General features: G+C 39.9%; 1 protein-coding gene across 1 annotated transcript; it reads right to left on the minus strand.

The window, feature by feature from the left end:
• Positions 1-7956: 7956 nt before the first annotated feature.
• Positions 7957-9739, minus strand: LOC101852163 (neuropeptides capa receptor-like). Its single transcript, XM_005094201.1, has 2 exons — positions 9646-9739; positions 7957-8690 (listed from the first exon to the last, which is right to left on the minus strand). The coding sequence occupies exons 1-2, from the start codon at positions 9737-9739 to the stop codon at positions 7957-7959; spliced, it is 828 nt and encodes a 275-aa protein (XP_005094258.1).
• Positions 9740-11767: the final 2028 nt, after the last annotated feature.

Raw genomic sequence — 11767 nt, forward strand, 5'->3', positions numbered from 1 at the left:
GCTCTTATGTGACCTGTTTGTGTTACTAATGCCGTAAAACTCTCACTAAAAAATCAAAAGCTTGCAGCTGACATTGACGGTACCTTGTGATCTTCATGTTGCAAGCAGGCTAGCTCGTTGTTCTCTTGTTACAGATACGTTTTTGGTCTTGTTTCCAGGCATAGCTTCCTTGTGTTCATTTACCTGATTGAACTATTGTGTCTTTCAGCATGAGCATAGAATAATAGATGCTCCTGAGGTTTGAAACTTTTGATTTTTGTATGTGATGAAAGAATTTGAGTCTATTTTGTGTTTTTCGACAACTGTGAAAGCATTGCATAGCTAGAATAAATATTTCATTTCTTTTAGATTGGAATTCTGAGATGCGGTTTTTGGTTCAACTGACGATTCTGTCCCAGTCTGTTTTACGATAAGTTCCACAGGAGGTATTTTCCTTCTGCTGTACTTCACAGAGGATTTTTTGGGGGGTTTTGTTTGTTTGATCAAATTTGGGAAGATACTGAAAGAAAGTATTGAACCTTTCTGAATGTAATGACATCCTCTTTTGAATACTTTTTGTATTTATATATATATATATAGATAAGGTTTAAGAACTACTGATCTTAACCCTGTTGATGTAGATATGACATTTTCACCCTCTTGTGTTGGTGTAGGGGAAGAATGAGAGACTGTCAGAGAGGGTAATTCAGTGAAGTGGTGAGCGATACGAATATGCATGTATGTTTTCACATAGTGTCGGGGACATTTGGGAAAATTTCTTTCACATGGGACTATGATGTTTTTGTACACATTTATGTGGGACCTTTGTTAATAATGTTGTTCTGTTTTGTTGTATTATAACTGACAACAAGATTTTTGAGATTTTTCACTTTTGTTTATATTAATTGCCTTGACGGCGGTCTGTGAGATCCTTTTTCTCATGACATGCTTTGTGTTCGTTTTTATGCTCCTCTGAAATTGACTATTGAATTGTTTGATTTCTGTCTTTATTGAATGATATGCGATTTCTGTCTTGATTGAAGGAATGTGTGATTGCCGTTGTGATTGAAGGAATATGTGATTTCTGTCTTGATTGAAGGAATGTGTGATTTCTGTCTTGATTGAAGGAATATGTGATTTCTGTCTTGATTGAAGGAATGTGTGATTGCCGTTGTGATAGAAGGAATGTGTTATTGCCGTTGTGATTGAAGGAATGTGTGATTGCTGTCGTGATTTAACAAACAGTTAATCAAAGTTCCCGTGTCTCTGTTTCCGTTTTGCCCTCTGTGTCTGTGATGGAACCGTCAGCCTTCTACAGCATCATAGCATTACAGTTACCAGTTACAGTGTTGCCCACATTGAATGTGAGGCGTTCGGACATAATGAGTTACTTCTCGGATTTTAGCCCTTTATGGACGCAGATAGATACGTCAAATGTATACAAGGGTTAGGTCTGTATGATTTATTATTTATGAAAAGATAAAAGACATGTTTAACTTGAAGAAGAAAATGACGTTAGTTGAAAAAATCTACAAATTTGATGAGTCTACTTTTGGCTGACATCACTATTTGTAGATTGCGAGAAGTAACTCGTTTTGTCGGCACACCTCACAAATAGGCCCGCAAAATATGCAAATTTTGCCCACTTTGCTTATTTTGCGGACAAAGTTGTTGTGTTATGGATTTCGTACTCTTTTTACCGGTCAATTATCAGTATAGATCTTGTTTTATGGACCTATTGTGTTGTACTTAAGATATGGTGTTACGGTACCAAAGATGTGTTTTTGGTATTCTTTCTGTTTCTCTGAGTTTTTTTGTTATTGCACACTGATTCCGATAAATTTTAGCCTTAGACCAACCTCGGATCATAGACTTGATATTCTAGACCGGGCACTGTCATGGCCACTTCTCTGTACTTTCTGTGAAGAAATGTGCTGCACTGGTGCGCACCATGAGCAAGCAAAAGAAGTGCAAAACACCAGTCTTGTTGTAGTTGAGTTCACGCACAGCTATTTCCTCGATGCCCCTCATTTGTGAAACGAGCTGACAAAATGAATTACTTCTTGGATTCAAACCTTAAGGAAATAGACACATCACGCTTACAGGTGAAATTTTTACAATTTATAAGTATGAAATGATAAAAGATGGGTTATAGTTAAAGAATATGGCATCAATAGAAAATCTACAAATTTGACCCTAATGTCGATTTTTGGCCAATTTCCATTTGTGGATTGCGAGAAGTAACTCATTTTGTCAGCACACCACGCATTTGGTTCCAGAGAGAGTGAAATGGTCACAATGGTGCGCTCCGCGGTGAATCAGGATTATGTCAGAGTGCACAATAGTGGAAATTACGTTTCAAGTCTATGCTTCGGATGAACTTTGACTGAACTTTTGTTACAGGTTTGAAAATCTCATCCATGTCGGGTGACTATTTAATTGTCAGTCTCAGAGAAATAGGAGTTAAATCCCCAATATTTTGTTCTGTTTTTCTTTATCATTTTTTTCTTGCCGTGTGTGTGTGTGTGTGTGTGTGTGTGTGTGTGTGTGTGTGTGTGTGTGTGTGTTTGTGTGTGTGTACATAAGGGTGTGCGTATGTGTGTGTATGTGTGTGCATTAGGGTGTGTGTGCCTTTGTGTGTGTGTGTGTGTGTGTGTTTGTGTGTGTGTGTGTGTACATAAGGGTGTGCGTATGTGTGTGTATGTGTGTACATTATGATGTGTGTGCCTTTGTGTGTGTATATGTGGGTGTGTGTGTGTGTGTGCATGTGTGTGTCGAAACATTTTCAGGAGTACTGTGTACTTTTTGACAGATCACGTAGCACTCATAAAAGGATGGATGATAATAATATGTTTGTTTATCTATTATGAGAACTTAAGTTCCAATTCTCCAACAGAAAGTTGATGTTGTTGCGTTATCATTGTGAATGATGCCGTCAGGAACATGGATTAAACTTGTCTTTAAGCCACGTCTTGAGTTGGTTTTGTTTTCATTTTTGAGTAATAGTAAATTTCATTGGATGGTGGTTTCAGGACGCCACTGGTAGATCCTACTTCTTTCCGTTCCCTCTGTTGTTTCTGTCTTTTTGTCTGACTTTTTCCCAGCACTAAATAACCTTTTATTGTGTCGACATGCTTCCCTACTCAAACTAACAAACAAACAAGATTTCATTGGATGGTTGGTGAGTGTTCTGGTGTGGTCTGCTCTCTTCTTTCTTATCAAACATATGTTGTCCTTATCTCCCCTCCTATTTTGTGTATGTTACCCTGTAAACATTATATCTCTCCTCCTTATTTATGTTTGTTACACTCTCGTAACACTTCTAATTTTCGGCTCTTATATGCCCTTATTGTGTGGCAAGTGCCGTAAAACACTTACCAAAACAAATATAAACGTGGCCTAGAGGATAAGGTGTTCGCCTCCAATTCAAAGGTCCCAGGTTCGAATCCGGGTAGCGACGGAACAATTTTCCTCTCTTTTCTAGCATCTGCGTTTGTTGCCATTTTTTTCTTCAAAAGTTGCCACAAAAATGGCAAAAGTTGCCCAAAAAGTTGCCATTAATTTTCAAGCTTTCAACTCTCTGTGACGACGTATCTAGCAATATGTTGATAGAGGTAACTTCATCTAAAGCACCAGAATTTCTTGTGTTCTGTTTTATGCAACCAGTATATCATTTGTAGCCACACAGGATGCAAAACGAAACGTGAAAAATAAAGGTTTCAAAATAGAATGAAATCAAAATTAGAACAGCACATAGACAACTACAAAAACATACGCTATAAACATAAAAAAACGGGCTCTCGTGGCCTAGCGGTTACGGTGTTCACCTCTCATTTAAAGGTCCCGGGTTCGAATCCGAAAAAATTTTCTTCTCTAGAATTGTCTCCTGTCACCTTCTTTCCTGCTCTCTAACAATGTTCTGTCGTCTGCTTTCGTCTCCTTTTCTTGTCCCCACCCCCTCACCTCCTTTGCCCCCTCTCTGGGCTCCTGACTCTTTCTGCAGCCTTTCTACTGCTACTCCTTGGCTCTTTCTTACTGCTGTCTTTCAGCCACACCCCTGATCTTCTGGTAGAAAAGATCTACACCTAACCTTCTCGGAAAAGGGCGAAAACTCACGGAGGTCCCGTGTGCAAGTTGCTCAAGTTATAGATCCCTTGGTGGTCTAAAATCGATAACAGTAGGTTTCGGCCGCCACCCAGGTAAAATTCAAAATTTCCTACCAACTGAAAAAGTTGAACGTGTCATGCGCGCTCATATGACCTTGTGTAGTTGCGAGCGTCGTAAAACACTTACTACCCCCCCCCCCCCCAACAAAAAAAAATAATTAAAAAAATAATAAAAATGAAAAAATAAATTTAAAAAAAAAAAAAAAAAAAAAAAAAAAAAAAAAAGAAATAGAAACATCAACAACCGAAAAAAGAACACATCAGAACAATAACAAGGAAAACTAAAACACAATAAAAGAGGGACAAATTAAAGGGAAACAGCAATACATTAATTATAGGGCTAGTTTGTAATGTACTCATTCTTCTCATGAAATTTTATTGAAAATAACAAATCAACGTGGTGTCAACAAGTGAGAAAGAGAGGAAGTGAAGTGAAAGTGAAACTAAACTTTCTAGTTGTTCTTTCTTAAAGTAAAGTTAATGAGGTTCGGTTTCTTTATTTTTGGTGTTGTTGTATGTTTTCATTTTTAGTTTCTCGACTTTTATTCCCCGGGGTTTGTTTTTCGATTTTTTTCTTCGTTTTTTTGGTTGTTTTTTTTAAATGCAAAAATCGCGGCCGCGATTCGCGGGCCAAAATTTGCCGAAAATCGCAGCCGCGACACAATATGCAGATGCTAGTCTTATTTAATTGTCTCCTTTCACCTCCTTTCTTGCTCTCTAGCAATGTTCTGTCGTCTGCTTTCGTCTCCACTTTCTGACCCCACCCCCTCACCTCCTTCCCCCCCCCTTCTCTAGGCTCCCGACTCTTTCTGCAGCCTGTCTACTGCTCCTCCTTGGCTCCTTACTGCTGTCTTTTAGCCACACCCCTGATCTTCTGGTTGGAAAGATCTACACCTAGCCTTCTCGGACAAGGGCGAAAAACCTCGGAGGGGGGGGGGGGGGGGGGCGGTCCTTAAAAAACCCTTGTGTGGCCTAAAAACGATAAAGAGAGGGCTTCGCCGGCACAGGGGGAAAAATCCAAATTTTCTCACCACCTGAAAAAGTATTGTGTGTCCCGCGCCGCCCATTGCGAGCGTCTTAAAAAACTTACCGAACCGACCCCCCCCCCCCCCCCCCCAAAAAAAAAAAAAAAAAAAAAAATTCCAATCTTCGGCATTTAAAGGACCTAATTGTGTTGCAAATGCTATAAAACGTTTACTAAAACATAGTTAATTTCATCGGATGGCTTGTGGGTGCTCTGGTATCGTTTGCTGTCTTCTTTCCTATCAATAAATTTTTAATATCTTGCATTCTTATCTCTTATCCTCCTTTTCTTTGCATTTGTGACTCTCTTGTAAGACCTCTAATCTTTGGCACGTATGTGATCTATTTGTGTTGCCAGTGCCATAAAACGTTGAAATAAGGATAAATCTAAAAGTACCCCCCCTCCCATAATTCTTAAAAAGAAATAATACTAACAATAATAATGATGTATTGGGAATTTACAAAGCGCCTAATCTCTTGAAGTCTCTTAGTAGTCTTAGTGCTGTACAGTGTAGAATTATTACATGATTGGAAAATCAAAAGAAAGACAGAAACTGCACATTGTTAATACATGTCGTAATAATATTTACAGAACATTGAATAATTCAACACTTTTGTTTGTTTTAGAAGAGGTTTTACGGCGCTCGCAACTGCATAAGGTCATATGAGCGCCATTTCCAGCTAACCCATGACACCCCTCTCAACCTGGGTTGGTCCTGACGGGCAGGGTTGGAAACCTTCCTCCTAAATGTGAGGCAGCGTGGTGGAATCAGGCTCTCGTAAATTTTTGGGCATGTAGAGTTATTGGCATCATCTTAAAGTTTGTTCACTTGTCTTTATTTGGATGAAAACAATATTCATTTATCTTGAATACAAGTCGAGATATTTGCGAAAGAAGGAGGTGGGGTCACCTGTTTTCAGAGGTAAAATTAGTGAGAAAATGGCCGCCAAAGATTAGTTATTTCCTTAGCTTAAGAGTCCGTGGCAACTGAAAATTTATATTTTTGTGCCTTTAATCAACTCTTTTCAGAAAAATTCACACAGAAATGAGTTCCTTAATGGGCATGAAAGGTGCTGAGTCAAAAAACAAAAATTGGATAAAAATTCACAAACCTGCGGAAAAATGCAAGTTTCGTCACTTTGATTATTTTGACGAGAGCCTGATTCCACCACGCTGCCTCCTAAACTATCTATTGTGTCGATGGGGGCGTAAAAACACGTACATTAAAAATACTTTAACATTTTCATAGCTGCTTGATTTTACAAATCCCTCTCTGGCATTATGTGCTATTTTCTTTATTACTCTAGCCTTTTAAAATAATATCATAAAATAAATTACACTTTATTGATCTCCGAGGGTATGTTTTTTTTGGGGGGGGGGGGGGGGGGGGGGGCGAGATTTGGGTTACACGGTGCAGTGGCATATGATATACATACATAAATAGATAATTTTGAAACACGGAAATGTACTTGTCAACAAAGAACACCAGATACATAAAAATACACCAGTGCACAGGGGGCCCTCGTGGCCTAGAGGTTAAGGTGTTGTCCTCTCATTCAAAGGTCCCAGGTTTGAATCCGAGTAGCGACCGAAAAATTTTCTTTTCTAAAATTGTCTCGTTTCACATCATTTTCTTCTCTCTAGTCTCTAGTAATGTTCTGTCGCCTGCTTTAGTCAGTCTCCCACTCACTCACCTCCTTTGCCCCCTCCTCTGGGCTCCTGATTCTTTCTGCTGCCTTTCTATTGCTACTCCTTGGCTCCTTCTTACTACTGTCTTTCAGCCACTCCCCTGATCTTCTGGTAGGAAAGATCTACACCTAGCCTTCTCGGACAAGGGCGAAAAATCTCGGAGGACCCGTGTGCAAGTTGCTAACGTTGAAGATCCCTTGGCGGTCTAAAATCGATTAGAGTAGGCTTCGGCCGCCACCCGGGCAAAATTCAAAATTTCCTACCAACTGAAAATATTAGGTGTGTTCCGCGCGCTCATATGAACTTATGGAGTTGCAAGCGCCGTTAAACACTCACAAAAAAACAACAACAAAACAACGACAAACAAACCAGTGCATAGCAATTCACAAACATGCCTTTGACATGCCTTTGCTGGTCGCCGTTGTACAGAGCCGTGTTATTTTTTTTAGCTGGGGTTATTGGATCGGAGAAACTATTTACATCCAGGCAATTATTTCTACCTTAAAATTAAGAAAGAAAATTTAATGGAATGCTATATCTTACCCATATTCCCACACGGCTCTGAGACCTGGACTTTAACAAAGAAAGAAAAACAACAACAAAATAGTTGCGTTTGAGAAGGGGTGTTACCGCAGAATGGCCAGAATCAGTCGGAAAGCACCCTCCCCCCCCCCCCAAAAAGCACAAACAACAACAACAACAACACTACCACCACCACCACCAACAACAACAACAGCAACAACAACAACAACAAAACCCACAAAAACACCCACAAAAAAGAACAAAAAGCAAAAAATAAACAACAACCAATGAGATGGGTCAGAAATGACACTTCCAGGTACTTCAAGTTTCGTAACGTATAAACTACATTTATTTCATTGACTGTGTGTGAAAATGAGAAATGGTATAGGTTTAACGCCCCTATCAACACTGTTAGGTTATTTAAGAGGCAGGACCTCCTAGTTTAACGTCCACCTCCGAAAGGACCGAGCCAAGTGGGAACTTCGTGTTAAGTGCCTTTCCCAAGGACACAACGCGAGACCGAGCGAAGGCTCGAACCCCTCAACCCGCCATCTCACGATTACGAGTCCGGTAGCATCACCTCGTGTGTAAACAGCTTAAGTATTGTCTAATGAGGCGGCCCAAACTGTCCCTGTACCTAGAACTCATGTTGTAGTAAACGATGAGATTGACGCTGGAGTTGACGGAGTACAGGAAGTAGGACACCGCCCAACACACGCCGTACGCGTAACCATAGCGACGCCCGTGAAAAAATTCTGGCATCAACAGGTTGGCGATAGGGGCGGCCTGAGCTGGCGCAAAGCAAACTATGAATACAGAGGCCACGATGACCACCATCTTGACCACTCGCTTTTCACGACTGAGCGACGGCTCGGCTGTATTCGCCAGCGTCACCGCGCAAGGTCTGTACGTCACCCTATTCCGCCATTTTGTTTCGTTTCTCAGAGAAAGAATCAGAGTTCCGGTACACAGAAGTAGACAGATGAAAGAGATAATCTGCAAGCTCGTGAAGAGGATGTTGGACACGATAAATCTCACTGGTCTTACACTGATGGAATGGACAAACATCATGTATCTTGGAATCACATTCGTGCAAGGATCTCGCTGAGTCACGAAACTAACCAGTGACAATGAGGGAAAAACGGTTGCCATAGATACAGTAAAGATGGAGGCGATGATGAAGATAGACCGACCAGGTGTGATAATTTCTTTGACCTTGAACGGCTGTGTTATGCACAAACAGCGCTCCACCGAGATGAAGACAGCCGTACAGCAGCTGTTTAGACTGAGGCCGTAGATGATCCAGCTACCTGAAGAAAACCAAAAACATTAGATCTAAGCATTGTTAACGCAGGGATTGAAAGAACTGAACAAGAACGGTTGGTGCTTTTCATGACCGAAATCTTTTCGAAGTGTAAGAATTTTGCTACGCAGATATGTGTGTTAAATGCAAATAATAAATATTTTAATATGTAGAGGATAAAGTTGGAGACCTGAAAATCTGTTCCCCACGTGAATATTTTCGCTATCTGATGAGTGTTCGCTATGTGTATGCTAGACTTTCGTTTTCAAAAGGAGGTCAGGGTGTCGTCATAATTTTACTGCGGAAACGCTGGATTTTGTTTTCCTAAAAATGTTTAAAATTGTGTACAGGTTAACAGACTTAGCTAAAGTTCTATTTCATCGATTTTGAAGTTCACATTTATTTAAAACGTTTGCTGATTTCTTAAAACATTTGAATAACAAAACCATGTTTTAAAATTTAAAAAATAAAAAGAGCAAATGCATGTACAAAAAAGTCACCCCCCCCCAAAAAAGCAACCAAACCAACAACAAAACAACCTGAACAATACAACCCCCCCCCCCCAGGCATCTAGCTTGAATAGAAGTTTGCCATTAAAATAAAGGAGGTAGTGGTCGCCGGCATCAACGATGAAATTCGCCCAAAAATTGTGGCAAAAGTTAGGTGACTTTCGAGGTTTGTGTTTCCTTGGAAACTGCAAATTTACACATTATTTTGGTGCCTTTGTCCAACGTATTTCAGTAAAAATCCACCCAAAAAATGAATTTTTAAAAAGGACAGTATAAAAGGTGTTGGGAAAAAATATCAGTTTTACTTACAAGTATACCAAACCTGTGGCGGTGCGCGTAGATAGCCCAGTTCCATGTCTGATGTAACTAAAGAGTAGACGATCAATAACATAAGATTTAGCATATCGGAGATTGCCAGTGAAAAGAGAGAGACGTTGACACTTTTCCGGAAACCTTGGCGCCAAAATACGGCCAGGTTGATCGCATTGGCGCCAAAACCAGCCACACACACGGGAACAGTCATCAGAAGTATGACGACACGGGCCATGTTAGGGCTCGGCAGAAGATTATTTTTTTCAGAGACAATTGCCCCACTTCTATTTCCAAGTAGTGTTAGCCAGAAGTGGTTTTGCAAGATCGTATCCGAGGACGAGTTTTGAAGCAACACTGTATGGCACATTTCGCTGCCAGTTCCCATTCCTTTCACACGGAGGCCTTCTCATTCTTGGAGGAAGTCATCGACACAATTATGATTATTTGCCTGCCACCACTATAAAATAAGTCTTTGGCCGTGTAAATCGTTGTATTTATTTTCAATGTGTCTATTGTTTTAAGAGTGACGAGTGCACTAGAGGCTTTGATTGCGCGGATTATACTATAGTTGTTGCCCTTCGACAAGAATTGAGCATTTTTTTCTTTTAAAAATAAAGGATTAATCGTTGAGTCTTTATCTCATTTTCCTTCAGTCTACAACATTTTTCCTTAAAACGAAATTCAAACAAGTTCTAGAACACGATTACTCTATTATTAATCTATTGCAAAAGAAAACAGAGAGGTAAAGACTTTATGGCAAATATTAACCTCATAATTTTCTCGAAATAGCACAATTTCTCTAGGGAGATACAGAAACCATGATGTGTTTATGTAGATCTATTGTAATTGTCGAGCGTAAGGCGGTAAGCGGCGAGTAAATATAAATGAGGCCCACGTGTGTAAATAATGTTGACACAGGTAGGAAAGCCAAATTGTGTACCTGTCAGTCAGTGAACTATCCACTCTGCGCGACATTATAATGTATGTAGAACGTGCCCTTCTGATGTTCTGGGTAAACAAGAAGTATGATGTTGTCCACATAACCATACACAATTATATGTAAAAACATATTATTCTATAGGCTTATATCTTCTTTCTTTCTAGGCGTTGCCCGTCCCACTACAGGATGTAGCATCCAACAACAGCCTACACTCCGTTACATCTGCTGTTCTCCGTGTCAAGGTTGTGTTTGTCCAAGTTTCATCTAACAGATGCTTCAGATGGTCACATACCTTCACTAAACCTTCCAACTCTATGTTTGCATAATTAATCTAACACAGTGCCTGGCATTTTTCCTCAATGTCAGAGAGTGACAGGGTTTTTAAATGGGGAAAAAAGAAGAATGTAGTATCGAACAATAGAAGAGTATGCCGTCCCTCTGCGTGTTAGTTCTGCAATGAGGGTGTCGATAATCGGCCAAAATAGACTAAATTTTGAATTTTTCTCTGACGCTGGGAAGCACTTCTTCCCTTGATGTCATCTTGTCACATTCTTACAGCTTCTGGTCTTCCACCTGATCGTTTTCCTGTTTTGAGTCTCCATTCGGTGCGTCTTTTTGTCCACTCGTTACAGTGTACTCTACTGATGTTGCAAGCCCATTTATTATTTTTTTTGGAGTGTAAAGTTTGTGGTGTTTGTCACTCCTGTTTTCTTTCTTATTTTGTGTGCTTTGTTTAATCTTATGCCCAGCATCTTCCTTTCCGTAGCTCTTTGTATTGTCCTTAGTTTCTTTATAATATTTCTGGCAAATAACCAAGTTTGACATCCATAGCTAATTACTGGAAGAAGGCACTGATTGAAAACTTGTGTTCTCAGTGATCTCGACAGATTTTGATCGGTAAATATTTCTCTGTATCTTCTATAGCAGCCCCAAGCCGTATGTATCCTTCTGTTCACTACAGTTTTTGCTCTCTCCTTCATACTTATTGTTTGACCTGGGTATTTGTATTCTGTCAATTTTTCAACATTCTTGTTTATAAATAATTAAGAAAAAACCCCAAAAAACCAAACCAAAACAAAAACAAAAACAAAAAAACAAAGAAGAACAACCCCCCAACAACCACACGCCCCTACACAAAACAAAACAAAACAAAAACCAACTACAAAAACCAACCCGTGAATCTGACTTGAAAATCAAGAGGTAGACCAAGAAGGACCTGGCTTGAAAACCCCATCCCAAAAAAGCCAAACCAAACCAAAACCCACAAAAACACCCCCCAAAAAAAAACAAAAAACAAAACATCAACAACCCTCCCCTCCCCCC

This window comes from Aplysia californica, unplaced genomic scaffold (genome assembly GCF_000002075.1).
Source record: "Aplysia californica isolate F4 #8 unplaced genomic scaffold, AplCal3.0 scaffold00077, whole genome shotgun sequence".
Taxonomy (NCBI): domain Eukaryota; kingdom Metazoa; phylum Mollusca; class Gastropoda; order Aplysiida; family Aplysiidae; genus Aplysia; species Aplysia californica.

Coding starts and splice junctions, on each gene's coding strand:
- LOC101852163 (XM_005094201.1), bottom strand. CDS start 9,739: ATGGCCCGTGTCGTCATACTTCTGATGACTGTTCCCGTGTGTGTGGCT. Junction 8,691..9,645: donor GGCCGTATTTTGGCGCCAAG/GTTTCCGGAAAA, acceptor GGTTTTCTTCAG/GTAGCTGGATCATCTACGGC.